Genomic DNA, 21,786 nt, shown 5'->3' with positions numbered 1-21,786 from the left:
GAAACAAAGGACTCCAGTTGGCATATCCCATTGGTCATGGCAAAAGTTAACATATAGGATTTTTGTACAATCACAGTGCAGATACATGAATACATTAAAGGTACATTCTGGTCACGTCCCACTAGCCCATTAGCCTTATCTTTAGCCTCATCTGTCTTTGCCCCCCTTCTAGTCCTTGCAGAGAGGGCTCTTCTCCAGGATTTATGGCCCTCTGTTTATAGCCCTATGTTGACTCCAACAACAACAAACTTCCCAAACTCCAGATCTCTGGTTATAGCCTTATGTCACTTTTGATCTCTCAGGCCTTAAGTTTGACTCTTTTGTTTACATTCCTGGGCCTCTCAAATTCCTTTCAATGCATGTCATGTACCTTTATTTCTACAAACTACATTTATATGCATACTAAATATGAAACTTTAAAAATCTTCTACCTCAATATCCTCTAGCAGTTAAGACATCCGATTTTGTCTCTGTATGTTGCACCATGGTTGCTGTTGCGCAATACAATTCCATTGAAAGCAAAGCAAAACGGATTGCGGCTTCAACAGTGAATGAATATTTTGTTTTTGTTTTTATACTGTCTTTCTAAAGCTTCTCTTCCCAGTCTCACTGATGAGGAATTTTGAATATTGGAAAACTTGTTCACAACTTTGTATCATTGCAGTTGGCTGAAATAAAGGTAGTGTGTCCTACATTTTTTTTCCAATGAAGAAGCTCCTTCTAGTTGCAGAATCACAGATCAACCAAATGGCATTTTCAATGTTGCCTCTGGCTGCATCCACTGCAGAAATAATCTGGTCTGATACTGCTTTAACTGTCCTGGCTCCATGGTGTGGCATTCTGGGAACTGTAGTTTGTTGTGGCCCCAGAGGATTTATTCTGCAGTGTGGATGCAGCCTCAGTCTACTTTACTTTGATGGCTCACTTAATCTAGGGTTTTGTCTACACTCCACTACTCCCTTTAGCACATTTTCAGGTAAGAATCAACCATTCAAGTAAGTATTTTCCATGCAATCCAAGTATGCATTAGAGGCATGCCATACAGATGTTTGTTAGCAGTATGTGAAGCTTCCATCTGTGCACTTTGTTCTACTTCAGAAATGAAAGATTTGGACTTTTGTTCCCAAAAATACTTTATTTATAACAATATACCTATCATATCTATAACATGATCAAAAATACAGATATACATTTTCACATTTTAATAAAAAGATTTCTAATATTCTCTTCAATTTAAAAAGGAAACAAATCTAATTCCTTGACAAGGAAGTTTAGGCTGCGACATCTGTTTACTTATGAGAAACTATGGAAAAAAGATGACTATCACAAAATATGTCAGTTATCTTTTAAAGAGGGACAGAAGCCATTCTCAGGTCTTCTCTGTGTTCAAATCTTGACAAGCAAAAGGGAAAATCATGAGAAAGGATACATTCAAAATTCGAGGGAATACATTCTCTGCAGATCAGAATCAAGATGACAAATACTCGTAATCTATATAAATTGAACAATCCTGAACACAATGATCCAGTTGGCAATCTGCTTGGGGCCTTTCTTCCAGATGGCAACATTTACATGAAATACCTTTATTGCTCAGTCCAAGCCTGTATTTCAAAAACTGATTATAAAATGTATCTCCTACATATCTTGACTACTGTTCTAGTGCCTCCCGAAGAGGGAAAAAAGTCATAATTCTTTGGAATCATACATGATCTCAATTTTAGCTCACTGTAAAGTAACAATCTAGTTTGCTTCAGTAGCTACATAGCAGCATTGTCTATGCAGAAACACATATCAAGGGATTTCAAGATTTATGTTAACCTACAGCACTACTCCTCTGTTGTCTAATCATAATCTAATCAAAAAGAAGGGGAAACAGATAATAAGGAACATCATAGTAGTAACAAATCCCATCCTGTCTTATAGTCCAGAATAGTGCATTAAAAGCCTTAAGTGCTACTCATTAATTACTGAATTATAGAGTCATGAATACTCACAGTGTAATGCAGGCTGAAAATATCATTACCCATCAGCACAGCCTATATGCAAGCCACTTTTATGGTTGCTTGATAAAGCTATAAGGTAATCACTGACTCTTTCCCCCTCTGTTTGAATGGGATTGCAAAAGAATTGTCAAGCATTGTAGACCATATTCAGTTTGACAGACCACAGCTTCTGCAGGTTTACTTTATATTAAAAGAAGGTATGTGCTTCCTGCACTTTAGCTTTACAAGAACATGTTCCCTCAAAGTAATTCTTCATGGTCTAGGGGGTCTAATGCCTGCTTTTGAAATTGCTCCATACTTGTGCATACAATATTGAGAGAACAAAAGTTTCAGAATGAACACTTCCTCTTGTAAATAGCAAAAATTTATATGATTATGCAAAATTCTGGGAGCAAATTATGACAATAGGGTATTAGAACATCAAAATTATCTCCCTCCCTACAATGAAAACAGTGAAAGTTGAAAAGTGAATGCAGCCATAGGGAATATAAAATGAGAAAACCATCACTGAATTGTATTGCCTTCAATTGGCATGTGTAACCTTTGGGCCTCCTCCAGATGTTTTAGACTATAGTTCTCATACTAGTGGGCATTATGGTTGAGGCTTCTGGAAGTTAAATCCAAAACATCTGGAGGGGGAAATGTTCCCCACTCCAGCCTACTAAACTATATGCAAAGGTGGGATGTGAAATAAGCAGTCAAAATTTAACATTATTTCATAACAAGAAGCAAGCCAAGTTATTTGAGTAATGTCTTTGTCTCCTTATTTTAAGGCTACAACTGTTTATTATTATTTTTTTACAATCTTTTGTCTGTTGACAATTCTTCCCTTTATTTTCCTGACTGAAAGCGATATTCACTGTGATGCTACTGTCATTATGCTGTACCAGTTATAGTAGTGCAGAATCCATCTCTTGGTCTACAAGAAAATTATTAACGAATTCCACATTCCTACAACAGACAGCATATCTCTGTGCGTTATATTTGGGGGATATATTAAAACTAAACATATACAGCCATACTTACTTCATAATACAAATAAGGAGAAATGAAAACTGGCCATTTGTATAGAATATTATTTATCCTTTCTGAACTTCCATCTCATATAAATTTGGAAATGGATGAATATGCCTATCAAATGAAAGTGATAGGCAAAGAACCATCTCTGTCTAGGATGCAGAGAAGTGTATCTTTTTTCGTGTTATGTTACCCAAAGAGAATTTGTAGTTTTTGAAGCTGGCAAACACTATTACCAGACAGGGAGCAAGAATATATACATTACAGACAATCATGGCTCTGTCATGCTATTTTCAACTTTCTGGTGAGAAAAACACACAGTATTGTCTATCTTCAATCTGAGATGCTTTTTTATACTAGGAGGCAGCTAATTATACTCACGGCATGGATATTTCACATCAGTGAAGCTTCTGTATAAGATCTTACCAAATATCCCTTGTGGTCTCTTCCAACTCTATAATTCTATATTTCTATTTCTATCTTGGCCGTTACACAGGCACAGGAATCTCTACTTTCTTAAAACTGGAGACCTTTTAAAGCTAGTTTGACTGATTGTTTATTTACTTTAATGTTAATTATTGACATACTACAATAATAGCGAAAAATAATTTCACTAATTTTTGTTTCATGATTTCATATGCATCTTCAAGACTTGTGTCTTTTTTGTATAATACCAGCAAGACCAGAATGAAGTCCAGAGGAAGTAACATACAAATCAGAAATAATGAGAGCAGGTGTACAACTGTCCAACATGGAACAGACTTTAACAAAATAATACTTTTACTTTTTTTCTGTCTTTCCAAGAAAGCTTTCATTGTTTTGCAGCTCATCTCTAAAGGAGCAGAACTGCACATTCAAAAAGAGAATCCCCTTCTTTTAAGTATTTAGTATAGTTTTGGAAATGTACAATTAGATTTTAAATTCCTTCATAAATATTGTGTAGTGCAGAATGATCACACATTTGATAACAACAAATGATATCATCTTCACATGCAAGGCCATAGGCAACTTCACAGACTTCAGTTATGTGAGCAGAAATTCCAGTGCAGGGCTACTTCATAACATTGATTACAGTGCCATGGAAATGTAACCTGGGTAAATATCACACATGAACTTCCTCCACACACCTCTTTTCCAATTAGGATGACTCCCTCTGTGATAAAGAAACTACAACTGGCCACTGATAAATACCAGATTAAACAAATGGGTCAGTGACAAAAAAAAAGATAAAATATTGCAACATATATGAATATATTAAACTTCTTTTAGATTATACATTTCCATCTATTTCTTCTTCTTCTCCTGAGCACAGCGAGGACAAAACCTAAGGACAGCAAAGCACAGTATTAGCTCAGTAGTGCTTCCGAAGAAGCATTTCACATATGGGGAAAACTAAACAGTACATGATGGAACACTGAAACATTTAATTCTTTCTCTGTCACCCCTTTCAGACCACAAGCCTTGGGGTCTTTTACAGTTGTAAAGTGCCTTGATGTAGGCAGTATAACAATAATAACAACAACAATAACAACAGAAAATGGAAGGACACTATCAAGGCAAAGAAATACGTTAAAAAAATTAAAATGCTACAGAAAAAACTGATTCATGGTACTTACCATTTCCCTTTGGGTTTTGTCGTAAGGTCCACACAAGCAAAATGAAACCATTCAATTGGACACTAAATATTGGGAAGGTAAAAATATGGTAACTGTTTTTGACAGATTTTGACAATATTATTGGACATACTTTTACAAATTTGTTGTAAACAAAGGCTTCAGTATGCATGTTCTATGAATAATTCTAATTCCAAATCAGTCCAATGGAAACTCCTAGTGGTTATCTGAAAGAGGTACTTTGCACTGCAAACTTACCTCTCCCTCCTCATCTACAAATCCCCATATCCTTACACAACTACTGCACATCCTCTTTTCACACTTTTTCCAGGTATACATTCTGAAAAAAAAGTATCATGCACTTTCACTTAAGAAATGTGCAACCCGACCCTATTTTCTAACCTTGAATGGTTTATGATTTTGAGCTGGATCCTTACTGTAGCCCTGCACTAGTCAGAGCCTAGAAAAAGCGCTTTTTCGGACTACAGATACAAGCTAGACTTTGAAGTTATGGTACCAAAACAAACAAACAAACAAACAAAACCCTGCTGCTAACTCTGGCTGCAGTTTCCTATCTGCTGCAAATTAAAAATGCTGCACTTAAATGGGACTGATAGGACACAGAGTGAATCATGCCCAAGACAACCTCCGTATGTGATCTCTGGAGGCATAAAAAGCTGCCTGAGGTTTGTGGGGTGCGAAGAGATGGATTTTACAGCAAAGCCAGAAGTAAAATAATGTTGTGAAAAGCCACATCCTTTTCCCAGTTTACAATTATACATTAGGTGGACAATTCTAGTCCACTGTTCTGCAGCCCAGATTAATGCAATCAATTTCTTATGTAAACACAATATTTTCTTTCCCTTAAAGAAAATGCTTTGCTATAAAATCTGAAATGAGAGCAGATATTTTTGGTTATCTCAGTACATACATCAGGGTTGTCACAGCCAATCATTTCTCCATAGGATACTTGGTGGCACAAGCAATATGTGGGTTCATTTGGATCCACTGGCATGTCCAGGACGTCAGAAGGATGAACTGAGAGGATGGTATCAGCTAATTCAGACCTTCAGTGGAAACAAGGCAAATAAGAACTTACTGTATATACTCAGGTATAAGTCTAGAAATTTTGGTCAAAAAATCCACCCAAAAACAAGGGTCAACTTATCCATGGGTCAATGTAAGTCCTGTACTTTAACTCATATATATATATGTGTGTGTGTGTATATATACATATAAGCTGACCTCTCTCTGCTCTCTTTTCCATCTAGGCTTTAATGTGAACCAAAACCGTTATGCCTTCCTGAATTTTGTAGGTTCTTTGGCATCGTTTTCCTTTGCTTCATCATTTAGATCCTTTGTTGCATGTCTCTAAGTTTTACCCTCGACTTATCCACAGGTCATAGCAAAATCCATCATTGTGGCCCCAAAACCTGCCCTCGACTTATACATGAGGTCAACTTACAGTCGAGTATATACGGTACTCTTAAAACTTACTTCACATAGCAACTTTGGTAGTTCAAAAAGCAAAGATTTTGCAACTATTTACAATTATTCATGAGGTCAAAATTAATTCATTTATTCATTAAAATAGTTATATCCTGCCCACCAGGCTTAGCCCAGAGACAAAAGAAGGGCCCTCCCTCCATTCCATCTGCCATGGCCCTGGCCTCAGAGGGAGAGAAGAACAGCTGGACTTCATCCCCTTCCCCACCACCATTTCCTTGTCCTTTGTGTCATGTCTTTTTAGATTGTAAGCCAGAGGGAAGAAAAATGTCTAATTAACTATTTGTTAGCCACTCTGAAAGCATTTCTAAACAGCAGGGTATTAAAATGATGATGATGATGATAAATCATATAATAAAAATAAAAGAAGAAGTTTAATATATTCATACACGTTGCAATGTTTTATCCTTTTTTTGTCAAATTTAACATGAAGAGTATGAAAACATGTGAAGTTCAGCATGCCAAAGGATCAAGTTACTATATAACACTGGTAATATTAAAACGAAAGGCAGGTTAACCTATAGCAACAAATGCATAAAGGACAAGAAACTCCGATTCAATCAGCATCCAAATTTCAAACAAAGAAAGAGTTGTGAATTATATACAGGTGTATCTCCTTACCCAAGCTCTGCAAAACAAGAAACAGCCATCATCAAATTATGGTGACTTGTTCCTCCCATAGTGTGAGTACAGTGTGTGCATCTGAATGCAGAGATTAACTGGAATATTCTAGAGTAAGGATGGGGAATTTGTGGCCCGCAGAATCATGCTGGATTACAATGTCTACCAGTTTTAACATAGTAAATGCTCACAAATCAAAACAGTTACACACCAACAAGATCTGGAGGGCTGCATATTTCTCATTCTTGTTCTAAAAAGAAGTTACAATTTTGTTGTGTTTTTTAACTGAGCCTTCTGAACTAGGCACAAGCAGCTGATATATGCTCCAGACAGTCCTAGGACAGGTCTGTTTCCAGGAACTGAATAAAACATTGATGAATATGAACTTCAAAGTACTGTTGCTATCACAAGGCACTATGGTACACATAAAATTCTAAAATAGCTCGTTTAAAGCAAGCTGCCCGTTGATAGCAGTGCTGATGCTTACCTTCGCTTTGGCTTCTTTTTTACTGGAGCCTCTTCCTCAGATATTCTCCGACCTCGACCTCGGGAGCTTTTCTTATCCTTTGGAATTCGTCCCTCTAAAATAATTATTTCCATTTAGTAAGCCTCATAAGGAACAAAAACTTAGCATTTTTTACAACCATTATTTTGAAACATTACTAATGGTTTAAAAATTGTACTATTTTGTATATTAAGATGCTTCACAAAATGAAAACAATATTTTAAAAATCATTTGCTACTTCAGTTTCTGAAGCCACCACTTCCCTCAGCTCTAGATCAAGCAGAAAGTGTCTAACTATGCAAATTTATTGAGAACTAAATCCCAGTAAGATCAATGAAGCTTTCTAAATATGTTTAAGACTGCAGCTTAATAAATGAAAGTTTGTGAAATCTGCCTCTCACATATATCTACGATCTGATAATAATCCATATGAAAAAAAAAATAACTGCATAACACCCTTAGCTTTTTAAAGTACACTCTTAAAAATGGTTAATATAAATGTCTTCTGTTATCTGAATTACTTAATTTGCTTTACAGGAATCTAGTTCTATACACAATCTTAAATTGAAAATATATATGCAATCTTAGACACATCTTGGGTTGAAAATAAAATTTCAGATAAGCAAAACAATCTATTTTACTGGTCACAACATATACATACATGCTGATTCTATGCATTTTTTAAAAAAGGATACTTCACCAAGTTCAATGTAACTCACTACCAAGTATATGAGCATGCAATTATAGCGTAAGCTTTCCTGCCTTGAAAAGAGCTGTTGTAGCCAGAAAGTTCAATATAGTGCAGGGTGGGAATCACATGGCATTCCAGATGCTGCTGGACTGCAACTCCCAACATTTCTTACCAATGGCTATGCTAACACGGTCTGCTGGGTGGAAGTTGGAAATCCAACAACATCTGGAGTTTTATGATTCCAACCTCACTATAGTGACTAGCTAACAAACACACACACTCCAAGTTGGGAATAGATGCAGCATGAGTAATGTACTGCATAAGTGGGTCATCATTTCTGCCAGTAAGCAGGTTACACATTAAGGGATATAATCATAGCTCAGTGGCTGAGTATCTCCTTTGTATGCAGGTCTCAGGTTCAATTCTTGTCATCTCCAGTTAGGGTACCAATTTGCATATATTCTATAGTATAGATCATACATTTGAAAATCTTTGCTATTAATTTAGAAACATCACACACTTCATAATGGTTGGAAAGACTATGAGAGGTAATCTGCTTGGTTGATAGGCAACTTTAAAATTTCTGTTCTCTTTCTTTTGGTACTTTATCTTTAAACTGGACTGGACATGACAGCCCTTCAGAGAACTGCCCTTTGAAAGGTAGGACCCCTGGCCACTCTACTGCAAATATATATATATATATATTTTACAACCGACTGTATTAGTACATTAGAAGTTTCTACTAGGAAAAACAATATGCTTTGGAAAAGTACAGTATACAAAAATATAATTTCAGGTCATAAGGGCTTCTTGAGCGTGAGACTATACTGTTCATAAAGTACACACTTTTCAAATTTTGTGTTGCAGGGTTTTCAAAGTCACTGCCTTCCAGCTTGTCCTTTAAATCAGCTTCAAATCGTGCCAAGTCAGCATCCAGCCGTCGAATGTGTTTATCTACCTACATTAGAGAGAGATCACACAGCTGAAGAAATAATACCATCTGGTATCTCTGAACAGTATCTCTATCAATTGTAGGATTGAGTTGAGTAACTGAAATCAGCAAACCCCTTTTCTCAGATTTCCTCTATTTTCTTGGGGGTTGGGCTGAATGGCCCTTGTGATCTTTTCCAGTTCTATGATTCTAATATAGTCACTCACACCTCTCACCTGTTGGCACATGGATAGTATGCATTTTACCCTTTGCTTTCATGGCAGCTATACATACGCCAGCAAAAGACCATGGCTGGGGGCAGGGGGTTAGAAAAACATACAGTACTGTTTTTCTACCACTAGTATGGATCCTCTTTTAACCAGACAACTCCTCCCCCAATATACGTTCTTGGCCATCTATGTAAACACAGATTAGTGTAATGTGGCTGGTCCTGGAACATATCATGCTCTTATCAATGGCATGAACTTTATACCTGGTCTAACTGTTCTGGTCCTCCAGAACTTCAGTTCCATGGTCTAGAAAAGTTACTTGTTTGGATTACGGCTGCCAGAAACTCCCAGCCAGCATGACCAGTGTCTCTGCTAGAATCTCAAAGCAGAGAGTACACCCCAGACTGCCTCGCAATAATCACCTTACTTTCTACTATAATCTTGTTTTTTAAAATGTAATCACAGAGGGAATGTCAATAAATCCTCTGCTGGCAAATCCAGCTGCTTGTCAATATTCCACATTCTAAAATAAACTTCAGGATTTTGACCTTTTGCTCCCAAACTGGATTAAACACGGAACAATGGATTAAAAATTAAACATGGAACAATCATGACCTTATACAGTACACAACCCCAACACAAACTTAAAACATTCTTAGTTTTTTTGTGGGTTTTTCAGGCTATGTGGCCATGTTCTAGCAGAGTTTCTCTGCTAGAACATGGCCACTCTGCTAGAACATGGCCACATAGCCCAAAAAACCCACAAAATACTATGGATGCCGGCCATGAAAGCCTTCGACTTTACATTAAAACATTCTGAATTAGAGAATGTTTATCATCTTCCTGAATTTGAATCAATCACAGAATCTCCATGCCTTCATCATCTCTGGAGACTGGTGGCTTTTATGTCAGTGGGATAGTGAATTTGCTCCAAGTTTTACTTTGAAGTTTAATGGTAAACCTATCCAAATTGCAGTACCTCCCCCCTCCTCCCAAAAAATAGGATCAGCATTTCGGATAACTCCTTTAAGGTTCAGAATAAAACCTCAACAACTTCACTGCCTCACTAACATGGAAGCCACCAGCCACTAGTGTCTGTCAAGTAATAACTATATACCTCAGTTTGTCAACTAATAACTACATACTCCAGCTGCTGAGGTAATAACTACATACCCCACTAATAACTACATACCCCAGTCTGCAGCAAGAGTACTTCACTTATTTAATCTTACCATCTCATAAGTCTGCATGGCCAGCTGCACTTTGTCATCACTGTACTCTTTGCACTTTGCATAGGCATTCTGAATCTTCTGCAGGATTTCCACTCGTTCATCCGACGACAAACTCCTCACAGTTGAAATGTACTGAGCTGCAAGACTGTCAATTTCTGCTTTCTTGTCTGCAGGTAAATGGGACATAACATGTGCATGGAAGGACCCGGCAATTCTCCTAAATACTTTTGTTCCTCCCACAGAGTTTGGCTATTAAGACGGCAAGTCAGGCAACTGGAAAACTGCAGATTCACAGAGCAGGGGGTGGGGACTTTTTGTTACTTCCATCCTCTCTGTTGCTCCCATTGCTGCCATCACAATTTTCACCCTCTTCCTTCTCTTCCTCCTTTCTGGATAAGGGGTGGTGGCTGGGCAGCAGGGTGGCTGGTGGACAAGCAAGCAGGGATGGGGAGACAGAAAAAGCTGCAGCTTTTCTCCTGCAGTAGGAGGCAGCCCTGCAGTCTTGCCTCACTGAGAGAATCTGGGCTACCCTTAGCCTTAAATTACCACACTCTGCTCCCCGCTCCTCTGGTACAGCTCTAAGGATAAGTTCAGAAGCATTCATTTCTTTATCTAATTAACTGTATAGTGCCATACCATTCAAATGTGAATCTCAACTATGTTATTTTTTTGAAAAATAAGACAATGTAAGACCACAGTTTATGAAGCTGGACTGTGTCAAATAACCACAGTTAAAATTAACTGTAGTTCAGACATAATGGCAAACAGTAGATAATCAAGAAGTGAATGTTTTCAGTCTCCCTGTAGCTATGCCAGAAGAGAGGGAAGCAGAAGAGCGCGTGGCTTGTTTCTGTCATAATAAAAGAGGTGTGGGAATCACATAGCCCTCCAGGTACTGTTGAATAGTAGCTCCCAGCAGCTTAATGATTGGTTGAGGAATGCTGTGAGCTGCAGATAAACAACTGTGCTTTTCAGCAAAATCTGAAGCATAACAGTTTTCATCGCCGCAATTAATTATGGTTTTCAGTATGCTAAAAACAGTTTCTCCTTATTGCAGGATCCATCCCTTTTCTGGAACTTCCCAGTCCTGCTACTCCTAGAGGGCCAGCCCCACAGAATGAAACAGCCCAGTAAATATGTATGCATAAGACTGAATCCCAAGAGTACAATGCCATTGGAGTTTATCAGACAAGGGAAATTGGAAGTATAATCCAATGGCATGAATGCAATCATGGGGTTTCACGTTATTGCATGATAGACTGCCACACACAAATTCGGCCAATGGGAAGCCAGTTCGAATGCAATAAGCATTCACGTAATTTCGCTAAACTAGCGACTTTACATGAATGCATTCTGGCCCCACTTTCTTTTCATTCAAAAACTCCATTGTCAAAGCCAAAACAAAATCAGTACTGTAAGATGCTCATATCTACTTTCAAAGTCTGTCCATCTGTGCTTTAATGTCCTTAATGAGCCTTTATCAGATTCAAAATACAGCATTAATTCTGATGGTTTACAATGGACCCTCCACATTCGCTGGGTTTAGGGGCAGGGGACCCCAGTGAAAGAGGAAAAACCACAAATTAAAAAATGTATTTTTCTTTACCAGAGAGGACTCCTCTCTCGGTGTCTCTTGTTCCTCCAGAGAATATTGTGGTCAAGATCTGACAACAGTTGACTATGAAATTGCACTGAAGGACCTACAAATGCCTAAAGAAGTGTTCTCTCTATGAATTTCTAGGTCTCCCAACATGACTTTTGTTAGAAATTGAAAACAGAGTCACACTGGAGGCCCTAGAGATTCCTAGAGAGAACATATTAATCAAATCCGTGAATAATCAAATCTGCAAAAGTCAAAGCCATGAATGTGGAGGGACAACTGTACTAGCCCTGTCAGCAGCAATGAAATTTTCAGCCCTAAGATGCACTGAGCTTTGTAAGACTCAAGACCTGAGAATCTCGACTGTGATCTGATTAAGTCCTTAAAAGTATATAACAACTGAACCCTATACCTTTATCTTTAGATGTTTGCAGATTCGCTATTTATAAATACATCCAGGTTGTTATTTATGTTCAGTGAAAAACCAAATTAACCAAAATGCCTCAATTTACCTTCTGTTCTCTGATCCAGCTCACGCATAAGTTGGAAGTTCCTCTGTAGTTCACAGGGAAGGTTTTCTATGCCTAAAATAGAACGATTAAAAAAATGGCAGTTTCTTCTATGCCACAGATCTTTTCATACAATATGTTAACTAAGGCCATGGTTGCCTTCTCCTACCACGCCTTGCGCTCTATTTGTTCCCTGTGGCATAGTCCATATCAAGCTGGCTCTTGAGCTAGAGCCTCAGAAAGAAATTATGATCGGTGAGAATTTCACATGACGTTGCACAAAACCTGGTATTAAAGCGGTCGGTCACAAAGAAGCATTAACGAGCACCTTTTTACTTTTGGGATTTAAGTGACAATGTATTTCCAATATCACTTTATTTGTGCAACTGCATGTGATCATCATTCGCGCAACCACGCACCATTTTCGCTTTATTTGCAGGATGATTTAAATGTGTTTTAATCTCTCTTTAATGCCAAAATTAGCCCCCGTGAGATAAAGTCCATAGTCCAACACTCAAACCACCACTGGCAGTGAGAGCACGCCCTAAAACACACTGCAGAAACTACCCACTTTGACACCACTTTAAGTGCCTTGGCTCAGTGCTATGGAATCCTGGGAACTGTAGTTTATTGTGGCACCAGAGCTCTCCAGAAAGAAGGCTCAATGTCTCATAAAACTACAGTTCCTAGGATTTCCTAACATTGAGGCAGGGAAGTTAAAGCAGACTCAAACAGATGATTTCTGCAGTGTGTTTTGGGCCTGAGTCAGAAGGGCTGAGGGGAAACTAAGGGTTGTGAAGTCAAAGGCTTTTGTGGCCAACATCCAGTTTTATGGGCTTTTCAGGCTATGTGGCCATGTTCTAGAAGAGTTTGTTCCTGATGTTTCCCCAGCATCTGCGGCTGTGGCATCTTCAGAGAATGCTGGCATGGAAGAGAGTGGGGTGCGTGTGTGTGTGTGTGTGTGTGTATATATATATATACATATGTGTGTGTATCCCATTCTCTGAAGCCAGAGGCACAGAAACGTCAGGAAGAAGGAACTCTTCTCTAGAACACGGACTGCCACAGAGTCTGAAGAACTACGAAGGCTTGGCTCTTGGGCGGGTTTCCTTCGTGGCCTCATAGGAGAAGCCACAGCGGCCCCTGGAGGCCGTGGCGCTGTACTGCAGCCTTCTGCGTAGCGATGACGCATGGAGAAACTCCGCTTGGGTCCTCCTGCCCCTCCCTCCCTCCCTCCCCGGGCCAAGGCCACGCCCACGCGCCATGGTCTGTGACGCAGGCGGAATTGCCGGCGTTCCATCCCTCCTCCTCCTCCTCCTCCTCCCTCTCCCCAACCCTGGCTTAGTCTGGCCCTTAATACACACACACACACCCATATCGCGCGCGAGCCCCCGCCCCCCCGGCCTAGGCACTCACTGTCCAGGTAGTGCTCCAGGTACAAGGCCGCCGCCGCCATCTCGCGACCAAGCGCCAGCCAACGCCCACCCTCCGCTCTACTGTCCCCCTTCTCCCTCTCTCCCTCTCTCTCTCGCCCGCCCAGCGCTGTCACCACTGGAGAGCGGCTGAGCGGCAACGGCCGGCCGAGCCCTCATTTGCATATTCAGCAGAGGCCGACGCCCATTGGCCGAGCGGCCCTCCTCGGCGACGGTTATAAAGCACTGGGCGGGGCCACGGCCGGCAGAGCGCGCGCGGGGACGGTTAAAGCCAGGCCTTAGTGATAGAAGCCCCGAAGACGCTGCGGAAAGAATACAGTTTGAAACCGCTTTAAAACTGCCCTGGCCCAATGTCTAGGGAATCCTGGGAATTGTAGTTTATTGTGGCACCAGGGGGCTAAATGTTTCACAAAACTACAGTTCCCAGAATTCCCGCCTGGATCCTGGATTTTATGGTTGTAACCCGCCTGGATCCTCCTGAGAGAGGCGGGCTATAAATAATAATAATAATAATAATAATAATAATAATAATAATAATCTGCCTCGACTCAATGCGAGGGAATTGTGGGATTTGTAGTTCTGTGTAGTTCAGTCTTCTCTGTCGGGGGAGAGCTCTACAATTCCCAGGGCGCACCGCGCGCTGCTCGGTTGCCATGGCGACGCCGCGGCCGCTCTGCACGCCGGGAGGCCGCTCTTCTATGGCTGGGCCAAGCGCGGGAACGGTGCAGCCATTGCCGCCTTTGGTCGCGGAGCGTTGGCCTTGGGAGGGAGGGCTGGCTGCGATGGCCGGGAGGCGCGGGGCGCTGATCGTGCTGGAAGGCGTGGACCGGGCGGGGAAGAGCACGCAGAGCCGGAGGCTGGTGGAGGCCCTGCGCCACGGGGGGCACCGCGCGGAGCTCCTCCGCTTCCCAGGTATTGGGGCCAGAGGAGGAGGAGCCGGGATGGAGGACGGGTTCACCCTGGGCTTGAAAGCAGGCCTAGAAAGGCCAGCTCCTGCTCCCGAGGCGCAAAATGGAGGACGTTCTGGCTCTCCCTGAGCTGAAAGCACTCTGTTCGTGGCCCTGAGGCTCCAATGGAGGACATTTGGCGAGAGGAGGGAGCAGTGAGGAAGAGGGGCTGCAGTGCCAGGGGCTCCGCTGCGCTGCCAGTCTGGGTGCAGTTGCAGTTTAGGGCCTGTTCCAGACTGCCCAAATAAAGCTGCTTCGGGTCTCTTTGGAGGTATGCTATTTAAGTGATGCCTGGGTCCTAAGAGTCCGGAGGTCGCTGGCGCCAAAGCCACGCTCCACTCCTAAGCACTGGAGGGCAGCTTTGGTGCAGCTTCTGGATTCTTAGGATGCATGCTTCATTTAAACAGCATACCTCCAAAGAGACCCCAAGCAGCTTTATTTTGGCAGTCTGGAACAGGCCCAGGTTCTCTTTTCCACTTTCCCCTAAAGACAAGCGCCTTCCTCTTCCTAGCAGAGCCCCTTCTCTTGCGGTTTGTGGACTCCTTACGGCAGCCTCATGCGTTTCCTTAGGCAGAAGAGGTTTGCGCTGAAACATAACCGACAGCGTCTGGTGAACTTTGTTGGCGGTCCCCCCTCCAAGTACCGACCAGGTCTGACCCTGCTTAGCTTCCAAGGTCAGGCAGGATCTGCTGCCTTTAGAGGATTTAGGTTTACAAATGTGGCTCACCTCTTAAGCAAAACTTGTGGAACCTCAAAGTGGGGCTTTTTGTTTTAATTACGCCCTTCTCTGCTTTTTATTGCAGAAAGAACAACAGAAATTGGACGACTGATAAGTTCCTATTTGGAAAAGAAGAACAGCCTGGAGGATCACACAGTGCACCTGCTCTTTTCTGCTAATCGCTGGGAACAAGTGTAAAGAGATTCTTTTGCTTGGATATCAGAGCACACACATTAATCCGGAGCCTCAATTAACACCTCTTGAATACTGTTTAACACGTACTTGGGGTGAATGAAGGATTTAGGGACACAGTTAAAAGCCTGCTCTGAAGAGTCCTTGAAACTCAGGTCCAGATTTAGAGTATTTTCAGGATATGGAGGAAGAATAATTTGATCTGTCTGCAATGTTGTTTCCATTATGGAAAGGATACCATATAGGCTATAACCCAGTGCAATTAATCAGGTGTATAATATTGCCCCGGTCAAGCCTTGCAAACAGAAGACTGTGGCTTCTTTGACCCTTTATACCTCTTTTGCCTCCCTCTTTTCCTAGTGTATCTAAATCTACTTTTGTTAATGAAATATAATAATCAAACGTTTAGAGTATTGTTTCTTAGGAATTTTAGTTAAATGTTTACTGCACTTTTGAACATTTGGTTTAATAATTTCAAATGCTACAGAAAAGAATGGCATAGTTATCCCAGAAGTAGAATATGTTGACATTATCAGTATAAATGTCAAATTTCCCTCCCCCCAAAGCTCTAAATAGTTGAAATGAAATACTGAGGGCGGAGTGGGTGGGAAATAAGACTAAGGAAAACCTTTAGTTTGCAGTCCTGTGCAGACTTACCTGAAGGTGCCCCATTGAGCTCAGTGGGGCTTACTCCTAAATAGACACATGTAAGATTGCACTTTTGGACTACTGTACTACAGTCCTGTTAAGCTCAGTAAGATATACTCCTCAGTAGACACACATGATTATTGTGTCATTACATTTCAAACAAATACAGATCTTTACATCAACATGATTTTCAATGAATTGGAGACACAGATACAGGGCCAAATCCTTCATTAGCTCTATATAGAGTAGATCTATTTTAAATGGATTGATTTAAGTTAGTTGAAATGAATCAATCTTAATTAATTTAATGAGCCTGATCTAGGTAGGACTAATGTTAGATTTACATTGTTTAGTCCCTATGAAAGAAAATTAAAACAGTTGATGATCACATTCTAACCTAAAAAGCTGAATGATTATACATGTTTTCTAGAGTTACTTGAACACTGATATTGTACTTCTGAACTGGCCCAGTTTGATTGATTTATAATCTGCCCATTGTGACATTAATTTTTATGATTAAAAAATTCCAGAGGAAGTATAACATGGAAAACTTTCCACCTTGTGTCCCAGTTTTGTTTCAGGTTATTTACGTTTCAGCTTTTGTCTAATAGTGATCAATCTCTTGTTCAGGCCATTGATCAAAGAGAAGTTAAATCAGGGGATCACTCTGGTAGTGGATAGATACGCCTTTTCTGGGGTTGCCTTCACAGGTGCTAAAGAGGTAAGTTTTAAAAAGTGCTTTAGGCTAGTATGAAAATGACTGAAGTAATAGCTTATGTTTACTGTAGAAATTATCCACACTGAATGTCCAGCAGTTTGTTTGTTGTTGTTGTTGTGTGTCTTGAAGTTCTGTCCCATTGATTTCAGTAAACTTACTGAAAGTATCACTAAATCCACATCCAGTGCAACGTTTGAGCATGCACAAAGCATAGCTTTTGAAGGCTCAGTGCTTCTGGATGTGTATTAATTCATGCATACTGCTGTATTAGAATTTTTCCTAATCTGAGTTTGTTGAGTTAATCTGAAATCAAGTCATACTGTGGAATAGTACTGTAGTCACAAATCTGACTCAAATTATTGTTGAGACCTTTGTTGGGTTTTTGCTGTTATCACTTCTAGGGCTTTGTGTTGTTATATTTACATCTAAATTTTTGAATTTCCATTGGCTTCAATTATAGTTAAGCAGCTGGTGCTTAAATTCCCCAGTCTTTAAAGAAAGCTTATAGGCAGTATTAAAACATGTAGTTTTTATGCACAAGTTCCCATGTTCATTCCTTGACATCAACATATAGAACTGGGAAAGGCCACTGATCTGCAATACTGAAAAGGTGCTGCCATTCAGCATAGATGTAGATGGACCTCCACCTTTTGACTTCATTTTTCTGTTCACAGCATCTCTCTCTCTCTCTTTTTTTTTCTTTAATAGAACTTCTCTTTAGAATGGTGTAAACAACCAGATGTGGGGCTTCCAAAACCAGATTTGATACTTTTTCTTCATCTGAGTACATCTGAAGCAGCCAAACGAGGAGACTTTGGAAATGAGCGATACGAGAACAGCTCTTTTCAAGAGAAAGTTCTACAATGCTTCTGTGATTTGATGAAAGACAAGACTTTGAACTGGAAGGTAAGAAGAAAACTGCTTAGAAGAACTATGGGATTTATAAACCAAAACAACAACAACAACAACCTTATATAAAATTTGACTAAAAGGGGGGGGGATATAAATCAAATAACAGTAAGTTGGGATATCACCAGTATAACTTGCTACTTGATTGAATGGTGAAATAAGCAATAAGCCTTGCTGGAAAATAAACCCAGTACAAAAAATTATAAAGGTAACTCAGTTCTCCACACCTTGATCATGTTTTAACAGATAGAGGTTTCTTTCCCCTTCTCTTTAGTACAATATGCAACTGTCTACTTTTGTAGCTATGAGTCTCAGTACATGTGTTTCATATTTGAGAAATGAGCTTATGGCAGCTGTGAGTATAGTTGGCTCTGACATAAATAATAGGAAAGAAGAGGGAAGAGCTACAACAGCAAGAAAAGAGAGAAGGAGTTTGAAAGGCATAGGCATCAAGCTGTAATTCACTTTTTATATATTCTGAAACTTGAGGGTTTTTCCTAATGACAGTGTCTTTCTTAGATGTCCTGTTCTTTTAAGAATTATTCATTTTCATGTCCTTTTTGTTTTGTTTTTGGACACAGGTGATTGATGCTTCAAAGAGCATAGAGGATTTACACAATGAAATTAAATCATTTTCAGAAGAGGCCATGCAGGAAGCTCAGCATAGACCTATAGGAGAACTGTGGAAATAGAAGTGGTTTATATCATCTTGGGTCATTGTTCATCTAGCCAAACTATGAACTATTCAAATATTAACTATTTATATCTGTAGCCTTTTTAACAGACCAAGTAGGATTTCATAGTCTTGTTATTTATCTAACACTCCTCTCTAGACTGTTGTGCTCAAGAATAGAAGAGCCTGGTGATCCCTTAGAAAGGTCTGTGGGGACTGGACCAGATGCATAAAAGTAGTACTGTATAGTACTACTATTTCTTGTATTTTACTCACAGAAATTTACACTTTGGGACATACAATTGCTGTTTTATAGACTTTTTTAAAAAACAGTTAAATCAATAATGTGTTTCCTTAGTTCCTCAGCACATTATGTTCATATTTGGATGATCATGTATCAGGTTTCATAAGGTGAGAGTCTTTTGGTCATGCAGATGAATGAATAAACAAACTGACATGTCTTCCCAAACTGGGACTCTGGTTAGTAGCTTTGGAACAAGCCAGGTGTGATGACTAGGTCATCCTGTCATTTGGAAACTTCTCCTGACTACAAAGGGTTAATCTAGGGGGAATTACATACTAATGAGAGCTGACATCACATGCTAATGAGCAGCTACATCATAGCTGAGGTAAGGCTCACTTGGCCAATCAACAGTGCCAGAGCGGCAGTTTCAAAAAGATTCAAAGAGAGGGCTTTAAATACCCCTGTAGGACCATGTGTCCTTTGTTCTCCATCTTGGCTTTGTTTGGGGAAACCGGAGGCTTGTTTTTGTCCTCTGAGCAGCCGGAGGACCGGCTCAGGAATGCAGGTAGAGTTGGCAAGGAGCCAGCTCCCTGATTCCAAGAACTCCACAAGGACTACAAATCCCATCATTGTGTGAGTAGTTCAGGAACAGTGTTAGTCAGTACGTCTAGGTTTTTTTGTTATGTTTATCTAATAGCTTGCCTGAAATGAATATCTTTGTAACTGTGTTTTCTGACCTGCACGGCAAGGAGGCCTGGCATGAGTGATACCTTTCTATTCTATGCTATTTCTTTAAAATAAACTTCTTTCTTTTAAAAGCATCTGCTGTCTCTTTGCTCCTGTACATGTGCCTTAACTCGGTTACTGATTGCTCTGGGTTAGCAAGAAAGGAAACTAGATCTCTCTCCCAAGCAAGTCTCAGTGTGTGCTTGGGAAATATAGTTCATTGACAATTCACTGAGTGGTGGCAGCGGAAGAAAAGTTCTTTTAAGGGACTCCCTGGGAGTAAGGGCCACGCACAGGGCATTGCTCTCAGGGAATCATCACATGGTGGCAGCGGTGGGATGCGGATTTCGGATTGTTGGAAACATAGTTTGCTAGGCAAGTGTGTTTTTGCTTTGGGAGCTGTAGTTTCAGCTAGGTGCTTGAAGAAAGTGTTGGATTCTTCTCTGTCTATCTCTCTATCTCTCTCTTTACCTGCCTGGGGGCGGGGAAGGAGAAACCTTCGCTCTCTCACTCCTTCTTTTCTTTGTGTGGGTCTGCTCTGGTGTGAGGAGAAGGGGGGGTAGCCTTCCTTTTCAAACAGAGAGTAGGCTTCAGGTTTTTTTTCTTTCCAATCTCCTTGGTGGGGAGAGAGGAAAGCAGTTTTTGTGCATTGTTGCTGTTAGGGAAAGGAGGGGTGGCTTTGCCCACAGCATCCCTTTAAACCTAACAGCTGGGAATTCTGTTGGGCTGAGAGCCAACAGACAGAGATCCAGCTTGTAAAAAGCTGTGATCTGATCACTTTGCTGAGACAAAGGAATTGCAAACTCGCCAGTGAGGGACTTTTCTCTCTCTCTCTCTGATCTCTCCCTTCGAGGGAAGGGGAGGAGGGCATCAAGGAGGAGTTGCTAGGGGCAACACAGAGATCTCTTTGATCTCCTGGCCTGATTTGGGGTTTTCTCTTCTTCTCCCTCTCCTCTCTGGCCTATGGTGTGCAGTTGGTTAAGCACACCCATTCATTTCAGCAAGCTATTGTATTTTTTTTTTGTTGTTTTCTTAGTGCTTTCGCGTGTCTGCATTTCAGTTAGTCTTTAGAATAGGCTTCTGCTCTGTGCAACAGCCTCTACCATGAATAGAAAAAAGAAGGCTGCTAAGCCGACCCCAGGAGGGGAAGGCAATGCTGCTTCTTCACCACCTGGCCCAGCATCCCCACCCAGCACGGATGCAAGGACCCAAGGCAATGTTGCTTCTTCATCACCTGGCACAGCATCCCCACCAAACATGGATATGTGGGCCCAGATGCTGGCCACAGTCACAGAGACGCAGCGTCAAATGGCTGAACAGAATCGACAGTTGGCTGAACGTAATGAGACGCTGCAGCGACAGGTGGTCGAGCTCCTGAATGAGCGGCGCCATGACCAACCTACACCTGCACCAGCATCAGTGCGGCTTGAACCACCTCGCCGGTTTCCCCTTTACAGGAACGGCGATGATTTTGAAAGCTTCCTGGAAAGTTTTCAGCGGACGTGTGAACTCCACGGGGTCGCGGAGGATCAGTATATGAATGAACTTCGGCCCCAGATCTCAGGGGTTCTCCGAGATGTGGAAACCAGTATGCCGCGGGGGGAGATGCAGAACTTTCAGCTCTTCGTACGGAAGGCGCGCCAACGCCTTGGTATCACCCCGGAAGCAGCCAGAAGACGCTTCAGGGACACACCCAAGAAGCCGGACGCTTCCGCCGTCGACCTGGCTTATGCGATACAACGCAACAGAGAACTTTGGGTGCAGGTAGCTAAGATAACTTCGCTGGAAGAGTTCTTCTTTTGCATAGATCTGGAACAATTCTTGACTTATTTTCCTCCTGACGTGGTCCATCATGTGTTGGACAAGGACCCCAAGACACTGCAAGAAGCTGCAGAGGCTACGGATACATACCTGGACCTCAAGCGAGCCCAACCTCCAGTGCCCAGTGCTGGATATCACAAAAAGTCGCAGCCTGGACATCACTTTCAACGCAAGGACATCTCTCAGTCTCAACATCCCAAGGCTGCTACACCGAATCCGCCCCAACCACCCCGTCAGTCTCAGCCTTCTCAGCCACAAGCATCTCAGCCACAAGCATCTCAACAATCCTCATCGTCTTC

The 21,786-nt window shown here is 41.1% G+C and overlaps 2 protein-coding genes across 2 annotated transcripts; one reads left to right on the top strand and one right to left on the bottom strand.

The window, feature by feature from the left end:
* Positions 1-1,115: 1,115 nt before the first annotated feature.
* Positions 1,116-14,005, bottom strand: LOC149318267 (inhibitor of growth protein 5). Its single transcript, XM_089509335.1, has 8 exons — positions 13,875-14,005; positions 12,462-12,533; positions 10,350-10,516; positions 8,803-8,914; positions 7,248-7,341; positions 5,565-5,700; positions 4,637-4,698; positions 1,116-4,344 (listed from the first exon to the last, which is right to left on the bottom strand). Exons 1-8 carry the CDS (start codon positions 13,912-13,914, stop codon positions 4,305-4,307), a joined length of 723 nt encoding a protein of 240 aa, XP_089365461.1. The 5' UTR covers positions 13,915-14,005; the 3' UTR covers positions 1,116-4,304.
* A 618-nt stretch (positions 14,006-14,623) lies between these two features.
* Positions 14,624-19,165, top strand: DTYMK (deoxythymidylate kinase). Its single transcript, XM_089509334.1, has 5 exons — positions 14,624-14,803; positions 15,642-15,750; positions 17,027-17,117; positions 17,823-18,020; positions 18,605-19,165. The coding sequence occupies exons 1-5, from the start codon at positions 14,674-14,676 to the stop codon at positions 18,713-18,715; spliced, it is 639 nt and encodes a 212-aa protein (XP_089365460.1). The 5' UTR covers positions 14,624-14,673; the 3' UTR covers positions 18,716-19,165.
* Positions 19,166-21,786: the final 2,621 nt, after the last annotated feature.

Source organism: Sceloporus occidentalis, unplaced genomic scaffold (genome assembly GCF_023333645.1).
Source record: "Sceloporus occidentalis isolate IW3139 unplaced genomic scaffold, rSceOcc1.0.p SCAF_2, whole genome shotgun sequence".
In the NCBI taxonomy this organism is placed as follows: domain Eukaryota; kingdom Metazoa; phylum Chordata; class Lepidosauria; order Squamata; family Phrynosomatidae; genus Sceloporus; species Sceloporus occidentalis.
Note: the sequence above shows the minus strand (reverse complement) of the source record. Positions and strands in the feature narration are given on the sequence as shown.